The sequence below is a fragment of the Cebus imitator genome, unplaced genomic scaffold (genome assembly GCF_001604975.1).
Source record: "Cebus imitator isolate Cc_AM_T3 unplaced genomic scaffold, Cebus_imitator-1.0 Scaffold126, whole genome shotgun sequence".
NCBI lineage: Eukaryota > Metazoa > Chordata > Mammalia > Primates > Cebidae > Cebus > Cebus imitator.
In genome coordinates this window covers 794,089-816,684 of record NW_016107441.1, presented here as the reverse complement: position 1 = coordinate 816,684, position 22,596 = coordinate 794,089, and the positions used below count along the sequence as shown (strand labels likewise).

General features: G+C 40.3%; 1 protein-coding gene across 2 annotated transcripts in view; it reads left to right on the top strand.

Annotated features, from left to right (window-relative positions):
• The window catches only part of GLRA1 (glycine receptor alpha 1), a 116,347-nt gene extending 96,108 nt beyond the window's left edge, over positions 1-20,239 (top strand). Inside the window, exons 8-9 of one of the 2 annotated variants that reach the window (XM_017540523.2) lie at positions 11,857-12,003; positions 18,985-20,239. In XM_017540523.2, the coding sequence (XP_017396012.1) occupies positions 11,857-12,003; positions 18,985-19,275 (438 nt within the window). In that variant the 3' untranslated portion in view covers positions 19,276-20,239. Of the gene's footprint in view, positions 1-11,856; positions 12,004-18,960 lie in introns of both variants that reach the window. The other variant, XM_017540522.2, reaches the window with a different exon arrangement.
• The last annotated feature ends 2,357 nt before the right edge of the window (positions 20,240-22,596 follow it).

Sequence of the window (22,596 nt, the reverse complement as noted above, 5' to 3'; positions counted from 1 at the left end):
TAAAGTCAATGGAAATGCCCCCTCTTTCACTCTTTATTTTAGAAATTTGATTCTTTCCTCATTTTCTCTTGAACAGTAGAGTTAGCAGTTATTCAATTTTGCTTATCTTTTCAAAGAATTACCTTTAGGTTTATTGGTTTTCTCTATTATTTTTCCAATATTTTACTTACTACTATTCTAATGTTTATTATTTTCTTCCTTCTGCTTACTTTGACTTTAGTTTGCCCTCTTAGTTTCTTAAGTTACAAAGTTAGGTTATTAATTTGTGAGTGTTCTTTTTAATACAGGTGTTTACAGCTATACACTTCCCTCTAAAAATTATTTTAGCTCATCTCATTAGTTTTAGTATATTGTGTTTTTGTAATTCAACTCAGAGTATTCCTTAATTAATCTTTTATTTATTCTTTGATGCATTATTTTTGTGAGTTTTCCAACTTTCTTTTGGTTATTAATTTTTAATATTCCGTTGAAATCAGAAAACATATTTTGTATGATTTCAACTATTTTAAGTTTGTTGAGACTTGTTTTATGCATAAGAATACTCCATGTGGACTTCAGAAGAATGTATATTCTTCTGTTGTTGAGTGGAGTGTTCTATAGGTATTTTTTAGGTCTAGTTGGTTTACAGTGTCATTCAAAGTTTTCATTTCCTTGGCAATCTTCTAATTGTTCTATTCATTATTGAAAGCAGGGTTTTGAAGACTCCAAGTATTATTGTTGAATTATCTATCACTTCAATTTAGGCAGTTTTGCTTCATGTATTTTGGGGCCCTGTTGTTAGGTGTGTAGATGTTTATAGTTGTTCTATTTCTGATGGATTGACTCTTCTATTATAAAATGCTCTTCATCTTTTGATAACATTTTTTTTCTTAAATACTGCGTTTGAGTGTATGTGTTTGTGGGTGTGGTGTGCATGTGTGTTTGATATAATCACTTACAAGTCTCTTTTGGTTACCGTTTACATGGTATTTCTTTTTCCATTCTTCTACTTTTATTCTAGTTGTGTCTTTGAATCAAAAGTGTGTCTTTCATAGACAGTATGTAGTTGCATGTTATTTTTTAATCCTGTCTGACAATCTCTAATTTCCAATTGGTTTGTTTAGTCTATTTCCACTTAATTTATGTGATAAAAATTACAATTGGTATAATTTATATCTACCGTTGTGTTGTTTTATATATATATATATATATATATGTCTTATTTTTTGTGTCTTTGTTCCTCCATTACTGCCTTTTTTGCATTAAATATGTATTTTTGTCAGTACAATTGTTCATGCCTATAACCCCAGCACTTTGAGAGGCTGAGGCAGGTAGGTTGCTTGAGCTCAGGAGTTCAAGACCAGCTTGGGCAACATGGTAAAAACCCATCTTTACAAAAAATAATTTTTAAAAATTAGCTGGGTGGGATGGCACACAGCTGTAGTTGTAGCTACTTGCGAGGCTGAAGTGGGAGGATAGCTTGAACCTTGGAGATTGAGGCTGCACTAAGCCATGGTTGCAACACTGCACTCCAGCCTGGGTGACAAAGTGAGACCCTGTCTAAAAAAAAAAAAATAAAAGTATTTTCTAGTGTGTCATCTTAATTCCCTGGTCATTTCTTTTATTATTTATTTTAGTTTTTTTTTTTTTTTTTTTTTTTTTTTTTTTTTTTTTTTTTTTTTTTTTTTTTTTTTTTCAAGATTGCCCTGGGGATTACAATTCCATCTTATTTTAGAAACATCTAATTCAGATTATTAATACTAACTTAATTACAACAGTGTCTTAGTTTACTTGGACTGTAAAACAAATGCTACAAATTTGGTGGTTTAAACAATAAAAAATTATTTTTCATAGTTCTGAAACCTGGAAGGTCCAAGATCAAGGTGGCAGCTTATTCAGTTGCTAGTGAGGGTTCTCTTTCTGGCCTCCAGATGACTACTTTCTTGCTTTGTCCTAACACGGTAAAGAAAGAGTTTTGGTATCTCTTCCTCCCTAATTCCTATTTAATTAAGGCCCCACCTCTAAGATCTCATTTAACCTTTATCACCTCCTCATAAGCCCTATCTCCAAATACAGTCATATTGGCAGTTAGAACTTCAACATATGAATTTTAGGGTCACATAAAAATAAAATTGTTGCTCATATATAGCCAATTACTTCCCCCTTCCCTTGCACTGCTATTATCATACAAATTACATTCTTCATTATGTATTCATTAATACAGGTTTGTAATCATTGCTTTACTCAGTTGTCTTTTAAATCGGATAGGAGAAAAAAGTTATAAACAAAACCACATTTATTATATTGTCTTGTATATTTACTTATGCAGTAATCTTAACTAATACTCCTTATTTCACCGTATGAATTTCAGATATTGACTAGCATCCTTTTATTTCAGCCTGAAGGACTTCCTTTAGTATTTCTTGTAGGACAGATCTGCTAGTTGAAAAGTCTCTCAGCTTTTCTTTACCTAAATATTACTTTTTACTTTTGAGGGATACAGAATTCTTGACAAAAATTGAATATCTTTTCCTTTCAGCACTTTGAAAATGTCATCCCACTGTCTTCTGTACCCCATGGTGTGAATGAGAATACAACTGTTAATCTTATCAAGAATCCCTTGTACAAGAGGAGTTGCTTCTCTTTTGCTGTTTTAAGATTCTGCCTTTGCAGGAGAATTGCTTAAACTGGGAGGTGGAGGTTGCAGTGAGCAAAGATCTAACCATTGTACTCTAGCCTGGGTGACAGAGTGAGACTCCAAATTTAAAAAGAAAAAAAAAAAAAGATTCTGCCTTTGTCTTCTGACAGTTTGATTAGGATGTGTCTAGGTGTGAATCCCTTTAAGTTTATCTTACTTGGAGTTCCCTGAGCTTCTTAGATATATAGATTGCTGTTTTTCATCAAATATGATAAGATTTCAGGCATTATCTTTTCAAATATTCTTTCTCTTTCTGTCTCCACTGGAGATTCCCATTAAACATTAGGTTGGTGCATTTCATGGTTCCCCACAGGTTTCTGAGGCTGTTTACTTGTCTTCATTCTGTTCCTCAGATCATATAATCTCTGATAATATGATCTGATAATATGATAATTCACTGATTTTTCTTCAAGTTTCCTGATTCTTCTGTCTTCTTAAATACTGTTGATTCCATCTAGTAAAGTTTTCATTTCAGCTATTTTACTTTTCAACTCCAGAATTTCTATTTGGTTTTTATTTGCCATTTCTTTCTTTGAAATGGAGACTTGCTCCATTGCCCAGGCTGGAGTACAGCGGTACATCTCAGCTCACTGCAACCTCTGCCTCCTGTCTTCAGGTGATTCTTCAATCTCAGCCTTCTGAGTAGCTGGGATTACAGGCATGCACCACCACATCCAGCTAATTTTTGTACTTTTAGTACAGACGGGGTTTCACCATGTTGGCCAGGCTGGTCTCAAACTCCTGACCTCAGGTGATCCACCCACCTCAGTCTCCCAAAATGCAGGGATTACAGGCTATTATTTCTTTTTATTAATATGCTGTATTTGAAGAGACACTGCTCTCATATTTTCCTTTAGCTGTTTAGACATAGTTTCCTTTAGTTTTTTGAACATACTTAAAATTACTGATTAAAGTCTTTATTAATTTCAGCATCTGGGCTTCCTCAGGGGAAGCTGCTTTTGACTACTTTTCTCCCTATGTAGGTATGAGCCATTATTTTCTCTTTCTTTGCATGTCTTAGATTTTTATGTTAAAATTAGACATTTTAAGTTCTGGGATACATGTGCAGAACGTGCAGGTTTGTTACATAGGTATACATGTGCCATGGGGGTTTGCTGCACCCATCAACCCGACATCTACATTAGGTATTTCTCCTAATGCCATCCCTCCCCTAGTTACCCACCTCCCAACAGGCCCCAGTGTCTGATGTTCACCTCCCTGTATCCATGGGTTCTCATTGTTCAACTCCCACTTATGAGTGAGAACAGGCAGTGTTTGGTTTTCTGTTCTTGTGTTAGTTTGCTGAGAATGATGGTTTCTAGCTTCATCCATGTCCCTGCAAAAGACATGAAATCATCCTTTTTGATGGCTTCATAGTATTCCATGGTGTATATGTGACACATTTTCTTTATCCAGTCTATCATTGATGGGCTTTTGGGTTGGTTCCAAGTCTTTGTTATTACTAACACTTCTGCAATAAATATATGTGTGCATGTGTCTTTACAACAGAATGATTTATACTCCTTTGGGTATATACTCAGTAATGGGACTGCTGGGTCAAATGGAATATCTGGTTCTAGATCCTTGAGGAATCGCCACATTGTCTTCCACAATGGTTAAACTAATTTATACTATCACCAACAGTGTAAAAGCATTTCTATTTCTCCACATTCTCTCCAGCATCTGTTGTTTCCTGACTTTTTAATGATCACCATTCTAACTGGCGTGAGATGGTATCTCACTGTGGTTTGGATTTGCATTTCTCTAATGACCAGTGATGATGAGCTTTCTTTCATATATTTGTTGGCCACATAAATGTCTTCTTTTGAGAAGTGTCTGTACATACCCTTCACCGAGTTTTTGATGGTGTTGTGGGGGTTTTGTAAATTTGTTTAAGTTCTTTGTAGATTCTGGATATTAGCCCTTTGTTAGATGGATAAACTGCAAAAAAAATCTCCTATTCTGTAGGTTATCTATTTACTGATGGTAATTTATTTTGCTGTGCAGAAGCTCTTTAGTTTAATTAGATCCCATTTGTCAATTTTGGCTTTTGTTGCCATTGCTTTTGGTGTTTTTGTCATGAAGTCTTTGCCCATGCTTACGTCCTGAATGGTATTGACTAGGTTTTCTTCTTTGGTTTTTATGGTTTTAGGTCCTACATTTAAGTCTTTTTTATTATGTTTTTTTGGAGACAGAGTCTTGCTGTGTCACCAGGCGCCAGGCTGGAGTACAGTGGCGTGATCTCAGCTCACTGCAACCTCTGCCTCCCAGGTTCAAGCAATTCTCCTGCCTCAGCCTCCCGAGTAGCTGGGACTGCAGGCATATGCCACCACACCCAGCTAGTTTTTGTATTTTTAGTAGAGACGGGGTTTCACCATGTTGGCCAGGATGGTCTCGATCTCTTGACCTTGTGATCCGCCCACCTTGGCCTCCCAAAGTGCTGGGACTACAGGCATGAGCCACTGTGCCTGGCCACATTTAAGTCTTTAATCCACCTTGAGTTAATTTTTTTATAAGCTGTAAGGAAGGGGTCTAGTTTCAGTTTTCTGCATATGGCTAGCCAGTTTTCCCAACACCATTTATTAAATAGAGGATTCTTTCCCCTTTGCTTGTTTTTGTCAGGTTTGTCAAAGATGGCTACAGATGTGTGGTGTTACTTCTGAAGCCTCTGTTCTGTTCCATTGGTCTACATATCTGTTTTGGTGCCAATACCATGCTATTTAGGTTACTGTAGCTGTGTAGTACAGTTTGAAGTCAGGTAGCATGATGCCTCCAGCTTTGTTCTTTTTGCTTAAAATTTTCTTGGCTATGCAGACTCCATTTTGGTTTCATATGAAATTTAAAGTAGTTTTTTCTAATTCTGTGAAGAAAGTCAATGGTAGCTTGATGTGGATAGCATTGAATCTATAAATTCCTTTGGGCAGTATGGCCATTTTCACAATATCGATTCTTCTTTTCCATGAGCATGGAATGATTTTCCATTTGTTTGTGTCTCTCTTATTTCCTTAAGCAGTAGTTTGTAGTTTTCCTTGAAGAGATCCTTCACATCCCTTGTAAGTTGTATTCCTAGGTATTTTATTCTCTTTGTAGTGATTGTGAATGGGAGTTCACTCATGATTTGGTTGTTTGTCTATTATTGGCATATAAGAATTCTTGTGATTTTTGCACATTGATTTTGTATCCTGAGACTTTGCTGAAGTTGCTTATCATCTTAAGGATATTTTGGGCATAGACGATGGGGTTTTCCAAATATACAATCACGTCATCTGCAAACAGAGACAAGCTGACTTCCTCTCTTCCTATTTGAATATACTTTATTTATTTCTCTTGCCTGATTTCCCTGGCTAAAACTTCCAATACTACATTGAATAGGAGTAGTGAGAAAGGGCATCCTTGTCTTTTGCCAGTTTTCAAAGGGAATGCTTCCAGCTTTTGCCCATTCATTATGATATTGGCTGTGGGTTTGTCATAAATAGCTCTTATTATTTTGAGATACGTTCCATCAATATCAAGCATGAATGGGTGTTTAATTTTATTGAAGAACTTTTCTGCATCTATTGAGATAATCATGTGGTTTTTGTCATTGGTTCTGTTTATATGATAGATTATATTTACTGATTTATATATATTGAACCAGCCTTGCATCCCAGAGAGGAAACCAACTTGATCATGGTGGATAAGCTTTTTGATGTGCTGTTGGATTTGTCTGCCAGCATTTTATTGAGGATTTTCACATCAGTGTTCATCAGGGATATTGACCTGAAATTATCTGTTTTTGTTGTGTCTCTGCCAGGATTTGGTATCAGGATGATGCTGGCCTCATAAAATGAGTTAGGGCAGAGTCCCTCTTTTTCTATTGTTTGGAATAGTTTCAGAAGGAATGGTACCAGCTCTTCTTTGTAGCTCTGGTAGAATTCAGCGGTGAATCTATCTGGTCCTGGGATATTTTTAGTTGGTAGGTTATTAACAAGTGCCTCAATTTCAGAACTTGTTACTGGTCTATTCAGGGATTCAAGTTCATCCTGGTTTAGTCTTGGGAGGGTGTATATGTCCAGGAATTTGTCTATTTCTTCTAGATGTTCTAGTTTATTTGCATAGAGGTGTTTATAGTATTCTCTGATGGTAGTTTGTATTTCTCTGGGATCAGCGGTGATATCCCCTTTATGGTTTTTTATTGTGTCTATTTCATTTTTCCCTCTTTTTCTTGTTGATTAGCCTGGCTAGAATGGCTAGAAGTCTATTTTGTTCTTTCTTTCTTTTTCTTTTGTTTTTGTTTTTGTTTTTGTTTTGCTCGTTGTCCAGGCTGGAGTGCAATCGATGCTTTTGGCTCACTGCAACCTCTGCCTCCTGGGTTCAAGTGATTCTCCTGTCTCAACCTCCTGAGTAGCCGAGATTACAGGTGCCTGCGACCAGCTAATTTCTTGTATTTTTAGTAGAGACAGTGTTTCACTATGTTGGCCAGACTGGTCTCGAACCCCTGATCTCAGGCGATCCACCTGCCTCAGCCTCTCAAAGTGCTGGGATTACAGGCATGAGCCACCGTGCCCACCCCTAATCTTTTCAAAAAATCAGCTTCTGGATTCATTGGTTTTTTTTTTTTTTGAAGGTTTTTTTGTGTTTCTATCTCCTTCAGTTCTGCTCTGATCTTAGTTATTTCTTGTCTTCTGCTAGCTTTTAGATGTGTTTGCTCTTGCTTCTCTAGTTCTTTTAATTGTGGTGTTAGAGTGTCAACTTTATCTCTTTCCTGCTTTCTCCTGTGGTCATTTAGTGCTATAAATTTCCCTCTAAACACTGCTTTCACTATGTCCCAGAGATTCTGGTGCATTGTGTCATTGTTCTTATTTGTTTCAAATAACTTATTTATTTCTGCCTTAATTTCGTTATTTACCCATTAGTCATTCCAGAGCAGGTTGTTCAGTTTCCATGTAGTTGTGTGGTTTTGAGTGAGTTTCTTAATTCTGAGTTCCAATTTGATTGCACTGTGAGCTGAGAGACTGTTAGGATTTCCATTTGCTGAGGAGTGTTTTACTTCCAATTATGTGGTCAGTGTGGTGCTGAGAAGAATGCATATTCTGCTGATTTAGGATGGAGAGTTCTGTAGATGTCTATCAGGTCTGAGTGGTCCAGAGCTAAGTTCGAGTCCTGAATATCTTATTAATCTTCTGTCTCATTGATCTGTCTAATATTGACAGTACTGTGTTAAAGCCTCCCACTATTAACTTTGGGGGAGTCTAAGTTTCTTTGTATGTCTCTAAGAACTTGCTCTGTGAATCTGGGTGCTCCTGTATTGGGTGCATATATATTTAGGATAGTAAGCTCTTCTTGTTGCATTGATCCATTTACCATTATGTAATGCCCTTCTTTGTCTTTTTTTATCTTTGTTGGTTTAAAGTCTCTTTTATCAGAGGTTAAGATTGCAACCCTGCTTTTCTTTGCTTTTCATTTGCTTGGTAAATATTCCTTCATCCCTTTATTTTGATTCAATGTGTGCCTTTGCACATTACATGGGTCTCCAGAATATAGCACGCCAATGGGTCTTGACTCCTTATCCAATTTGCCAGTCTGTGTCTTTTAATTGGGGCATTTAGCCCGTTTACATTTAAGATTAATTTTGTTATGTGTGAATCTGATCCTGTCATTATGATACTATCTGGTTATTTTTCCTGTTAGTTGATGCAGTTTCTTCATATTGCTAATGGTCTTTACAATTTGGTATGTTTCTGCAGTGGCTGGTACTGGTTTTTCCTTTCCATGTTTAGTGCTTCCTTCAAGAGCTCTTGTAAGGCAGACCTGGTGGTGACAAAATCACGCAGCGTTTCCTTGTCTGTAAAGGATTTTGTTTCTCCTTTGCTTATGAAGCTTAGTTTGGCTGGATATGAAATTCTGGGTTGAAAATTCTTTTCTTTAAGAATGTTGAATATTGGCCCCAATCTCTTCTGGCTTGTAGGGTTTCTGCAGAGAAATCCGCTGTGAGTCTGATGGGCTTCCCTTTGGGGGTAACCTGACCTTTCTCTCTGGCTGCCCTCAACATTTTTTTTCCTTCATTTCAACCTTGGTGAATCTGACGATTATGTGTCTTGGGATTGCTCTTCTCAAGGAGTATCTTTGTGGTGTTTTCTGTATTTCCTGAATTTGAATGTTGGCCTGTCTTGCCAGGTTGGGGAAGTTCTCCTCGATAATATTCTGAAGAGTGTTTTCCAACTTGGTTCCATTATCCCCATCACTTTCAGGTACCCCAGTCAAATGTAGTCCTATATTCACATAGTCTGATATTTCTTGGGGGCTTTGTTCATTCCTTTTCATTCTTTTTTCTCTAATCTTGTCTTTATGCTTTATTAAGTTGATCTTCAATCTCTGATATCCTTTCTTCCACTTGATAGATTCGGCTATTGATACTTGTGTATGCTTCACAAAGTTCTTGTGCTGTCCTCAGTTCCATCAGGTCATTTATGTTCTTCTCTAAACTGGATATTCTAGTTAGCAATTCCTCTAACCTTTTTTCAAGGTTCTTTGGTTCCTTGCCTTGGATTAGAACATGCTCCTTTGGCTTGAAGGAGTTTGTTATTACCCACCTTCTGGCCTATTTCTGTCAATCTCTCAAACTCATTCTCTGTCCAGTTTTGTTCCCTTGCTGGCAAGAAGCTGTGATCCTTTGAAGGAGAAGCAGCATTCTGGTTTTTGGAATTTTCAGCCTTTTTGTGCTGGTTTTTCTTCATCTTCGTGGATTTATCTACCTTTAGTCTTGGATGCTGGTGACCTTCGGATGGGGTTTCTGTGGGGATGTCCTTTTTGTTGATGTTGACGCTATTCCTTTCTGTTTGTTAGTTTTCCTTCTAACAGGCCCCTCTGCTGCAGGTCTGCTGGAGTTTGCTGGTCCACTTCAGACCCTGTTTGCCTGGGTGTCACCAGCAGAGGCTGCAGAACAGCAAAGATTGCTGCCTGTTTCTTCCTCTGAAAGCTTCGTCCCAGAGAAGCACTCGCCAGATGCCAGCCAGAGCTCTCCTCTATGAGGTGTCTTTCAACCCCTGCTGGGAGGTGTCTCCCAGTCAAGAGGTACAGGGGTCATGGACCCACTTGAGGAGGCAGTTGGTCCCTTAGCAGAGATCAAGTGCTATGTTGGGAAATCCACTGCTCTCTTCAGAGCTGGCAGGCAGGAGCGTTTAAGTCTGCTGAAGCTGTGCCCACAGCTGCCCCTTTCCCCAGGTGCTCTGTCCCAGGGAGATGGGAGTTTTATCTATAAGTCCCTGACTGGGGCTGCAGCCTTTCTTTCAGAGATGCCCTGAAAGAATAGAAATCTAGAAAGGCTATCTGGCTACAGTGGCTTTGCAGAGCTGCAATGGACTCCACCCAGTTTGAACTTCCCATTGGCTTTGTTTACACTGTTTCTGAACTAATTCTGTAAAGTCTGTATTATTTGTTTTGTGGGACCACTGAAATCTCTGGCCAGTTAGGTTGGTAGACAGCTAAACATCAGACAAAGGTTTCTTAAATGCCTGAAAGCTATAAGTCTCCTAGCCTTTCCCAAGGGGCTCTGTGTGTACGTTAAGACCTACCTTCAACATTCTGCCAGGCAGTTTACAACTTTGACTTAGGCTCAGGCTTCACTTCCTGCTTGCTCAGACTATCAAGGTAGCCAAAGATGAGAGCTTAGGGCCATCTCAGGTCTTTCCAGGAATACACACAGCTCTAAGCTTGCACAGAGTTTCCCAAGAATATGTCAGAGCTTTCCAAAGTCTGGAAAAAACAAACATCTCATTACCCAGCTTTTCCCTTTCAGCTTTTTGATTAACCTATTATTTTGCCCCAACTGCCTCAGGTAGTAATCACTATTGATTGCTTTTGATTAATGCCCTCAAAGAAAAAGCTGTTCACACGGGGCCAGCTCCAAATCAGGTCAAATAAAGATAGCCTTGAGAGTGGCATCTTTGTGTGAAATATGAAATACGTCAAATGATGATAACTCTCTGGGTATGGGACTTTGAAGAAGCTCCAGCTCTGTTCTGCTCCATCCAATGGCTGCCAGACAGCTAGTTTTCATGTGCATACAGGCTGTTGGTTTTCAAGGCTGTTGGTTTTCATGGAGCTAAGTAGATTAGGATAGGAATAGGGCAACACACCACAAAGCTCCAAGGGAAATGAAATACATGTCCATGCAGAAACTTGTACATGCATGTTTATAACAGTGTTACTCACAGTAGCTAAAAGGTAGAAAACTTAAATATCCATTAACTGATTCATGGATAAACAACATGTTGTATATCCATAAAACAGAGTATTATTCAGCCATAAAAAGGAATGAAATACTGACACGTTACAATGAATGAACCTTGAAAATATTATGCTAAGTGAAAGAAGCCAATCATAAAAGGCCACATATTACATTACTTCATTCATATAAAATATAGATTAGTGGTTGTTTATGGCTGGGGGAATAGAGAGGTGATGGCTAAAAGGTAACAGATTTCTTTTTGAGGTAACGAAAACGTTCTAAAATTGACTGATGATGATGGTTGCACATATGTGTGAATATTCTAAAAACCATTAAACTCTTTTGTTTAATGATTTAAACACTTCAAATGTGTGAATTGTATATGTTAAATGTGTGAATTGCATAGTATGTGAATTATATCTCAATAACCCTTCTAAACAATGCCACAAAGCTTGCTGTTCTGATTAAGATTCAGCTTATTTTGTCGAATAAATGTTCACAGGACTGCTATAAGCCTTTGGTAATTAGCAGAGTTCTGAAAAGTTGGCACTGACAATTTTTTTCCAGTGTTCTCATTAATTTTATGGAGGAATTTTCAGAAGTCCTTATGGTGTCATTTTAGCTGACATCCTCCATTCACTTTTAATGCTCAGTACAACAGTTTGCTCCTGTCACCCTTAAACAAAACACAGTATTCTGTTCTAAGTGATAATGCTAAATATACCATTGTCCTCTCTTTAGTACTCTCGTAGGTACCATAATCTATTTACCTCAAATATTCTTTCCAGTCTGTTTGATGCATCTCTCTTCTGTTTTCCTCTGTACCTCTAGCCTAATATCCCAGCTGAGGAGCAGAGAGCAGTGGGTGATGGGGGGGAATTACTGAAGAGCAGAAAACATCCCACCATGTTCAATATTTTATACTCCTCTGCTCTCACTTCCCTGTGTTTCTCCTCCAACCCCACTCTAGGTGTCCTATGTGAAAGCCATTGACATTTGGATGGCAGTTTGCCTGCTCTTTGTGTTCTCAGCCCTACTAGAATATGCTGCCGTTAACTTTGTGTCTCGGCAACATAAAGAGCTGCTCCGATTCAGGAGGAAGCGGAGACATCACAAGGTAGGCCTTTGGGTCACTGCCTAAGGAGGGACAGCTGGTAGTAAACAAAAGAGTTCTAAGCAGTCTTGCCTTGTGTTATTTGTTTCAATGGTCCATCTTTCTCAATGTAAAAGGCAGGTTAGAAATAGGAACTAAAGACCTAGAGGTCTCAGCTTTCCTCCCATAAGTAATGCCCTAGTTGGGTCTATAGGCGGTCACTCTTCCAATTGCAACAGTAACACTACAGAAATTATCAAGTTATACCTACAGGCAGAATTAATGGGCTAAATGCTGATGGGGTCAAGAAAATAACTAACTATAAACCTAAAATAACTAACTATAAACCATTGGCTTTTTTCTGCAAGCCTGCATGGTTTTAATAGGCTTGATTCCAGAAGACAATTGCACACGAAAGGTGAGATCTTAAAGTAGAATGCCCAGGTTCAGACTTTGCTTCCTGCTCCAGGATAGAGGCAACAAGCAAGATCCTCCACCAGAGTGGGTTCTCTCACCATATGAGGGATCGAATAAAGGAATATTTGACAGGGCACCTCTGGAAAGTAACCAACTTCTGTTTACTCAGAGGTCATGCACTGACCAAAGAATACCACTGGGGAGTGTGTAGCCTGCTGGAGCAAACTGCTCCATACCCTGGGTCCCTAGCCAGTTCCCCAGAAGACCACTGTCCTGGGGATCAGAGTCTGCTTTCCTCTGCAGTCTCATTTTCACATCAATTTCCTTTTTGCTCTCTGAACTCCAACCACCCTGGCTTTTTTCTTAGTTCTTCAAATATACACACAGGACTTTAGATATCTTGTTCTCTTTCCCTGTCCTGTTCTTTCAATGCACTGTGTGTGCTATGTTCTAATTGAACTTAATTTCTAACCTTGTAAAAATGTATCCTGATTTCAGCCGGGCATGGTGACTCATGCTTGTAATCCCAGCACTTTGGGAGGCCAAGGTGAATGGATTGCCTGACGTCAGGAGTTTCAGACCAGCCTGGCTAACCTAGTGAAGCCCCATCTCTACTAAAAATACAAAAATTAGCAAGGCATAGTTGTGGGCACCTGTGATCCCAGCTACTAGGGAGGCTGAGGCAGGAGGATTGCTTGAACCCTGGAGGCGGAGGTTGCAGTGAGCTGAGATCACACACTACTGCACTTCACCCTTGGCAATAGAGTGAGACTCTCTCTCAAAAAAAAAAAAAAAAAAAATGTATCCTGATTTAAAAGCATAAATTCAATGATGTGATTTTTTAAAAGTCTATCTCTTCTACCAAATTGCAAGCTCCATAAAAGCAGAGACCATGTTTATTTTTGCTCAGTGCTAGATCCCTGGTGCCTAACACAAGGCCTAACATAAAGGGAGCATGCAATAAGTATTTGTTAAACAGATGAACAAAGGGATAAACAAATGATTAGGTTGGTGCAAAAATAACTGCAGTTTTTGCCATTAAAAGTAATAAAGAAGCAGCATCCAGACAGAGTCTGAAGTTCTTCTAGTGACAGATTAGGGCAACGAGGGACACACTAGGACCTGTCATAGTGTTGCAGGCCACAGCACATACCTGCAATGTCAGATGCTACAAGCTTTAGACTGATCTATTTAAAATAACTGTTTATTAATCAGTAAATTACAAAAACAAAACAAAATAGTTGTCTGCAAGCTGCAATGTGCTGTAACAAAAGACCCTGTCTCTTTAGTCCTCTTTACTATGAGACTTCAAGATAGTCTATTCTTGGGTCCAGGTTCTTCATGTGCAAACTGTGTATAAAGGGAAACTGGTGAGAATTAAATCAGTGGATGCCAAAGCAGCTTTTTGTTCCTACCATGCAAGTGCCAAGTATTAAAATGATTACATATACACAAACTTCTATCAGTGTTTTTCTTAAACATCAGCAATCTGATTCAATTAACTTCTGGCAGTTTACCATAGGGAGGAGGCAGACATGCCAAGACAGAAGATGTCCATGGGAATTAAGATATCACCATCCTTCTAAATCTGCATTGAAGGAGAAAATTGTCTTGGGTTCAGAAAGCCAGATAGAATTTTTTAAATGACCCCTAGTTTTAGCTACTCTATATTGTCCATTGAATACCTAGCCTCTGATTCTTAAAAAGAAAAAAAGAAAGTCTAATTAAGAAACTGGAATGATGGCTTTTACCTGTAATCCCAACTACTAGGAAGGCTGAGGTGACAGGATTGCTTTAGCCCAGGAGTTCCAGACCAATATGGGCAACATAGTAAGACTTTGTCTCAAAAAAAAAAAGAAAGAAACTGAAAATGACCAAACATAACTATATCTAGAATTTGTTTTTATTTTTCCTTTTTTCCCCCATAGACTAGCTGCTTTTTGTAATTTCGTTTGCTAGAGACATTTGTTAAAAACATTAATTTGAAAAGACCATGTCCAAGATATTTTACTATCACTAGGCCTTTTGATTGGACACTGCACAGCTCCACTAGATATTGTATAGACTAAAATGGGAATGGAGCCTCCTGAAGATACGTAGTATGGTGGCCTATGGTACTTTCAAAGGCTGCTTCTACCCTCCCCAAATACCTACCAGTTTGACACACTAGAAGAAAACAAACACTTTCTCTCTGGCCAGATAAAGTGTGAATGAAGCCACTATTTAGATTTGATCAGATTCCCCTACGTGGTTCCCTCCTGGAAGATACCTCAGCAATCACCCCATCCACTCCTGATGAGGGAGGCCCACAATAGCAAGGCCAAGTCACTGGCATCACAATGTACTAAAGGCAAAGGCAAGGGAGGTGTTCAAAGACCCGAGGTTCTTCTCCAAACATTAACCATACCATCATGAGTTTTTATCTGTTCATCAGTGTGTCCATCTTGAAGCAGATAAAAATCGTCCTGCATTTAATAGATCTTAAATAAAGACTAAGCCTTATTCCAAGGTGGAGGTCAAAAACTAGTAGCCAGAAGGTGAAATTTGGTACGCAAATATCTTTACTTTGGCCAGGAGTGTTTTTAAAATCTGGACTAAGGGGTCAGCATTTAAAAATCGCACTTCTGGCTTCATTAGAAAAAAATTACAGCATTCAGCCATACTGGATGTGCTTCCCATAAGGTATTGGTGCACTGGAACTGCCTTTAGATAGGGAGTGCATTCTCCAGTTAATACCATCTCTTCTAACCAGATATTTTTCAGCCCCAACTTACTTTACCACTCACATTTCTCCTGCCTGCCTCCTTGTATGCATTTGAATTAATTTTTTCTCATTTATAAGGGCTCTTAAGTTGGCCCAAATGTTAGAAATTGCAATGATGGAGAATTGAGCTTACCATAAAAAATAGTTTCCTGTGGAGTAAGCCGCTCTGGAAGTGATTTGTACACTAGCGGTGTACAAGCTTCTCTTCCAGAAACCTCTCTTTAACAGGTAGTTTGCAGAGGGAATTTTAAATCCAGACAGTGAATGGAGAGGAACTAGCTACATGCCTGAATTTCTCAGAGCCTGTGATCTTGGCCAGCCTTCCCAACTCCCACCATCTTCCCATGTTGCCTCATTTGTTGTGCAGAAAGCATCTGGTTTTCGAATTCTCTGGCTGGCCTCCTTACGCAAATTATTAGGAAACCGTATCTGCGAGCACCAGGCTCAGCAGGCATACTGCTAGCAACCTCCCTGGGTTCCAGAGTACACAACCAGATTTCCCCTCCTCCAGCTCTAAGCAGTTCTAGATACAGTTGGGCATGCATTTCCTGCCACCTGCTGGTTCCAGTAAGAATAGCAAGCCTTTTACCAGTCATTCCTAGGGAATTTCCTTTCTCACAGACACAATGTGAAATTGATAATCCTCTAGCTAGACAGGGCCTTCAATCCAAACCTCTACTCTTCCCATTCCCATGTTTAACAGATGAGAAAGGCAAAGAATAATATCCAAAGCAGCATAAAAAATTAATTTGGTCCTTCCCCCTACCTAACTAGGTCCTGGTTTAAAATTAAAACAACAACAACAAAAAAAACCCAACATCCCCAGCCCAAGCAAGGGGAGATTTTCACTGAAATGTAATAGAGTTCAGACTTAGACCCCCTTCTAAGTATTAGGTCCAGCTATTTGGCCGGCTCCCCCCAACTCCTCTCCTTGGCCCTGGCATTGACTCTTCTACTGTTGCCATATGCATAGACAAGTACTTACTAAGCACCTATTTGCCAGGCATTGCATATATGTAGCACATCCTCTTCCTCCCCACTTTTGCAATGAAGGTGCTGGACAAGATTCGTTCATTTTCCAAGGATCTCTCGAGCATTTAGCGTATGTCTCAAACGCTTCTGGTGCTAAAAATACAACCCCATCTAAACAAACCAAAAAACAAATGAATAAAGGAAGATAAAGCTGGTGAAGATATACAAGTAAACATTTAATCAACAAATATGTACCAAGTTTTGAGCTTATAAACCAAGGACTATGTTCATATGTTCAGAGTTAAGAGTGCAGTGAACATGACAGATTTTGCCTCTACTTTCAGGGAACTTACAATGTAATAAAAGACAGATGCTAGTCAAGAAATTACAATACAATGTTACAAGAGCTTTTTTTTTTTTTTTTTTTTTTGAGACGGAGTTTCACTCATGTTACCCAGGCTGGAGTGCAATGGCGCAATCTCGGCTCACCGCAACCTCCGCCTCCTGGGTTCAGGCAATTCTCCTGCCTCAGCCTCCTGAGTAGCTGGGATTACAGGCACGCGCCACCATGCTCAGCTAATTTTTTGTATTTTTAGTAGAGACGGGGTTTCACCGTGTTGACCAGGATGGTCTCGATCTCTTGACCTCGTGATCCATCCGCCTCGGCCTCCCAGAGTGCTGGGATTACAGGCTTGAGCCACCGCGCCCGGCTACAAGAGCTTTAAGAAAAGAGGGAGATGACTGGACATGGTGGCTCACACCTGTAATCCCAACATTTTGGGAGGCTGAGGCGGGCAGATCATGAGATCAGGAGGTCAAGACCATCCTGGCTAACATGGTGAAATCTTGTCTCTACTTAAAAAAAAAAAAATACAAAAAATTAGCCAGGTGTGGTAGCACGCACCTGTGGTCCCAGGTACTCGGGAGGCTGAAACCGGAGAATCACTTAAACCTGGGAGACAGAGGTTGCAGTGAGCCAAGACTGTGCCGCTGCACTCCAGCCTGGACGGCAGAGCCAGACTCTGTTTCAAAAAAAAAAAGAAAAAACAGAAACAAAAACAAAAAAGAAGAGGGAAATATGTATAAAGGGTTTATGGAGCACACAGCAGGGATGGCTAGGCTACACTTGGGAGCTCAGAGAAGGCTTCTGAGGAAGAATTAGGTGAAAGAGGAGTTGGAGGCAAGAGATGGGATTGAGATTGTGTTCTAGGCAGGGAGAACAACTTGTACAAAGGCCCAGAGTTCAAAATAAGGAGCATGACATTTCAAATATAAGGAAATATTTCAGAGTGACTGAAGCATAGAACACCAGATAGAAATGGCATAAGATGAAGCTGGAAAAGCAGGCAGCATCCACGTTCTAAGGCTTTGTTTATCATGTTAAGGATTTTAATTAGCCAGAAGTCAATGGCAGCCTATTAAAAGTTTTTAAGCAAAAGATGACCAAGAACTGTGCTACAACTCAAATGGTTTGGGTGGTGGGGGCAGACTGGAGGCTATTGCAATGGTGGGCTGGACACAGTAACTCACACCTGTAATCCCAGAACTTTGGAAAGCCAAGGGAGGAGGTTCTCTTGAGGCCAGGAGTTCAAGACCAGACTGGGCAGCATAGCGAGACACCCCATCTCTACAAACAAAACAAAACAAACAAACCAGAAGGTGACCTATCCTACAGTAGAGAGGGAGAGCCACCAGCAGATCTTATACTGAGTTTCTTGTTCTCTGTTGGCCCTGTCCTACACAGGAACAAGCAGAAGATAGTATTCGTTTCCTAAAAGCATTATCTACGTGGGCAATGTAAGCTGATAAAACTTCTCCATGCCAACACTGAATCAACAGTTCAGTTGAAACCAAAACATTAGACTCTCAACTCCACTTCTCAGCTCACATGCAAAGATAACAAACCTGGGCATGAGGAGAGCAGACAATAATGCCTCCATGATTCAGACCGGGGCAAGACCACCATGACCTGGGAAAGGGATGAACTAGAAGGATCAGGGCAGCAGGCATTTTGGCAGTAAACATAAGGCAGGGACGTGAGAACACATAAGAGAAAATGTACAACAAAGCTGGAGGGGTGCAAAGTATCTGGTCGGGGAGAAGGCAAGCCTGGAAAGGTAAGTTGGAGCCAAATGATGAAGGGCCTTGTACAAAAAGTTAGTAAAAATTCAGAGGTCTGTCTGAAGTTACAACTGCCAGGGATGTGGGAACATGGAGGCAGGAAGAAGCTGTGGCTTCCCTGGCTTATAGAATGTAAGTGAGGCCCAGAGCTCCTGCTCCATCCTGAGCCATAGCCAACCTCCTTATCACTCATTCCTGGGAGCCATTAACTGGGGAATGGGATGGGGAAGAGGGCAAGGAAGCAACAGAGGCAAAGCAGGGGATCTCCCCAAATTGTCCTCTGAATTTCTAACTAAAATCCAGTACAACCTTGAATATGTTCCCAAGTATAACCTCTGATGATCAAAAGAAACTTGTGGAGTAGTGGGGTGAATCTTATCCCCCACGTAGAGGAAAAAATGAAATAAAACTTCCTGAGACTCACAGAAGGAAATTACTGACCTGTGGTCATACAACCAGCAACTGATACAGCTGGGACTTGAGCCCAGGTCTCCAACTCTAAACCACATTCCTATCCCCTGGTTTGCATCTGTTTCAGCAGGCAAGTGGCGCCCCTCTATAAGGCAGAACTCCCCAGCCAGCCAAAAAGCCTCCAGAAACCTAAAGTGGTGTAGTCTGGAAAGCAGGGAGAACCAGATGGGCATGGCCTGGCCCTCAGGGGAGTGCCTTGCAGGGAGGGTGCCTAGTCCCTGTCTTATTTTAAGTAGAGCCCCATGTTGAATCTATTCCAGGAGGATGAAGCTGGAGAAGGCCGCTTTAACTTCTCTGCCTATGGGATGGGCCCAGCATGTCTGCAGGCCAAGGATGGCATCTCAGTCAAGGGCGCCAACAACAATAACACCACCAACCCCCCTCCTGCACCGTCTAAGTCCCCAGAGGAGATGCGAAAACTCTTCATCCAGAGGGCCAAGAAGATTGACAAAATATCCCGCATTGGCTTCCCCATGGCCTTCCTCATTTTCAACATGTTCTATTGGATCATCTACAAGATTGTCCGTAGAGAGGACGTCCACAACCAGTGAAGGGTCTGGAAGGTTGGGGGAGTCTGGGAGAGGGGAACATGGGAATAGCACAGGAATCTGAGAGAATAAGGAAGAGAAGGGGAATAGGAGAAGACTAAGGGAGGGGGCAAACTTACACAACTCTCTCTACAATATGTGCAATAGCAAAATGCAGCGATGCATGAATTTTAGAATGTGGCACTATTTAACCGCGGGTGGGCTGTGGGTGGGGGGTCAGGAGGGACTTTTCTAATATAGTAACTGAGGGCTGGGAGGAAGTGTTGGGGAATGGGGAAATAAGAGCTTTCAAAAATCTCAGTTCACGGGCTGTGCAGTTTTCCAGTTTGGAAGGAGTGCAGTCTGCTCCAGAGCAGAAAGAAAGCAATGTAATATATGATATATATTCATGCTTAATATTAATGCAAAACCACAAGAACAAAAGATTTGTTTCTTAACCTATCAGCCTAGTAACTGCTTAAATTTTTAAAGTCACAGAAGTAATGGACAATTTTTCCCAGAGTGGAAACAGTCACAAATAAGCTTGCTCTGCTGTATATCATACTCCTCCAAAGGCCATACTGTCTTCAAACTGGCCCAGGCAGACACATGCCAAAAAGCCATTTTGCCTCTGCTTCCAGAGGGCTGTGTGGTATGGGAATGGGTAGTGGGAATGGGGAAGAGTGGAGAGACGAGAAGGAGGTGACTAAATAGAAGAACTTTTCAGAGGCCAGGGATTGAGAATACAGGTGACCCCAGCTCAATCCTCATATCTCAAGGCTGAGGACCACAACTGTCCCTCTCTGAGCCCTCTTGCTTCTGTGCTTCAGCACCGCCCCACTCACTCTCCACCACCATCCCAAAATGGCCAGTGTGGTTTTCTCATTATATTGCCAATATGCAATCTTTTTTATGGTTAAAAAAGTAATAATCTTGAAAAATAATATGCAGATAGACTGAGTGTAAACAGGTACTTTTTTCAAATGTCTATTTTTTTGGAGAGTCTCTTTGGAATTGCCAGCGAGTGCATGTTTGGGAAGGTGGGGTCAGTGGTATGAAGTACATTTGTTATCTAGTGGTTCTACAAAGTTTTAAGAGGTGAAAGGGCAGTGTTGAGTCTGCTGCAGATTAGGTATAAGGGTGGGGAGAGATGGTAATGTTTAGAAAACGTTATATTTTGACATATCATATATCATAATGTGCAAAGTTTGGGGGGATGACCCCGTTATATTTTTGTAAGTCTGTTTTTTTCCTTTTAGGTGCTTTAACATTTAGGAAAGTTAGACAAATATTTCTCTATCCTTTTAATTCTGAAGTGCCAGAATCGTCCTGGGACAGCTAGGGCACTCCAGAAAAAAAGAAGGACCAGGAGATGAATTTAGTTTGAGGGGTGCAGTGGGTACAGTCCTGCTGACAGAAATGGGTATCACAAATGGGAGGTCTGCAAGGTGGAAACAGCAGGCCTCTGTCCACTGTCAACAGCACTACGCCTGAAATAATGGCACCACTGTCTGCAGCATTTCCCCTGCTTTGGCCCATGGCCAGAGTACTGGGGTTCCATTTATTTCTTTGCACTTTAGTGTCTGAACTTCGGATCAAAGGTGTGGGTAGAATGTTGACAGACAGCTGACAATCAGTGTGTACTGAGGCCTGGGGTTTCACATGTGTCTTTAACAAATCTCCAACTTTAGGCAGGATGGGGGAGGAGTGGTAAGCAGAGAAGGGACACTGGAAGCCTAACTTTTCCCTAAAGCACCTTCCCCTAGGGGATTTTCTCCCATTCCAGCAGCACAATAACTAATACAGGCTTAAAATACCAGGTCAAGACAAAGATTCTAGAGATATTTACATAAAGAAAATGCACTATGCGGCCAAAAAAAAAGGATTCGGCTTTGAGGCTTGAATGGGTAAAGGTGTTTAATTCCAGATCCGAGGAAAATAAATTATTGCCTTCCCTTCTTTTAGCCTGTGTAGACCCAAAAAGCTAAACTGGATCACAGCTTTGAACAATATGGGATAGAACCTGCAATCCTTTTTTCTAAGAAGTCTTGGGAGATGGGAGCCAAGTGGGTAGGAGTCTCTCATCTAAGACCATCCTTTCCCCCATCACAAACATGTGTCCAAAGGAGAAAAGTTAAAAAGAGGGACTTGAATGACTATAGTTCAAGATAAGAACATCAGCCTTTGAGCTGCTGTGGGCACCTTTTATTAGCATTATATTCTCAAGTGGTGCATGAGTCTTTGGAGAGGCCCTTTCACTAGCACTTCATTCACTTTATTTAGGGGAAATCATTTTTTAATTTAAAAAAAGAAGCCCTTCTTCCTATTTTACCCATTACTGGACTAAATTCAGAATGTCTCAAGTCGTGGTGAATCAGGCAACAATCGTACTAGACCTCCAGCAGAAACTAAAGACAATGCCATTGTTCTAAGACATTCTGCCTCCACTCAAATTGATAAATCTGCAGATTCCAAACCAGCCTCCTTATGTGCACTGTCTGGAATCCCTCTGAGAGAGAGAAATCACTGGGCCATTTGCCCAACCTCTGCTGGGTCCTTGAACTTCTGCCACCATATTCAGCTTGTGGGAGCTGCCAGGTTGACAGTAGCCAACAAACAATTGAATCATCTCTTTGAGACACAGAGGGGGAATGTCACTGAAATCTTCTCTCAGACTATTACAAACTAGAGCCCCTTATGGAAAATCAACATGAGTGGAGTCATTATAGCAACGAAAAGAATCACCTGGATTTCAGTCCTGCCACTAATAGGCTGAGTGGCCTTGGGCAAATGACTAGGCTTTAGTTTCTCTAAATACACAATGTGAAGACTAGTAGTACAGTCTCTAAACTCCCTCTTAACAGAGTCAGGCGGCTGTATGACTCTGTGTTTAAGGTAGTCTACACAAGAAATTCACACAAACAAAAATTTAATGTCTCTTTGATTTCTAAACCCTCCAAGGTGTATGTGTGGGTATGTATGCACGAACACATGGACCCACACATTGTTGCCTTTCTTTGGAAAATTTGCAGATTTCTTTTTTCTTTGACCCACACTTGATGAATGGTGGCGAGGAAGGGACATCAATCATTACAAAGTCAAAAATGTCACCATGAATTAGGAATGGAAGCATACTCAAGGAAAAGACATTATCAACGTATAATGTAGCAAGGATTTAGCAAATTATGTGTATTTCATCTTTATAGAAAAATCAAACCAGATAAGCTAAGCCAATTACTTTAAGTGGCTCCAATGAACAGAGCAGTACTTTCTTAATTTCCTCTTCAGTTTGAGCACAGGGGATATTGTGCTTTGATATTACAGATGTCAAGTGGTATGGTGGCA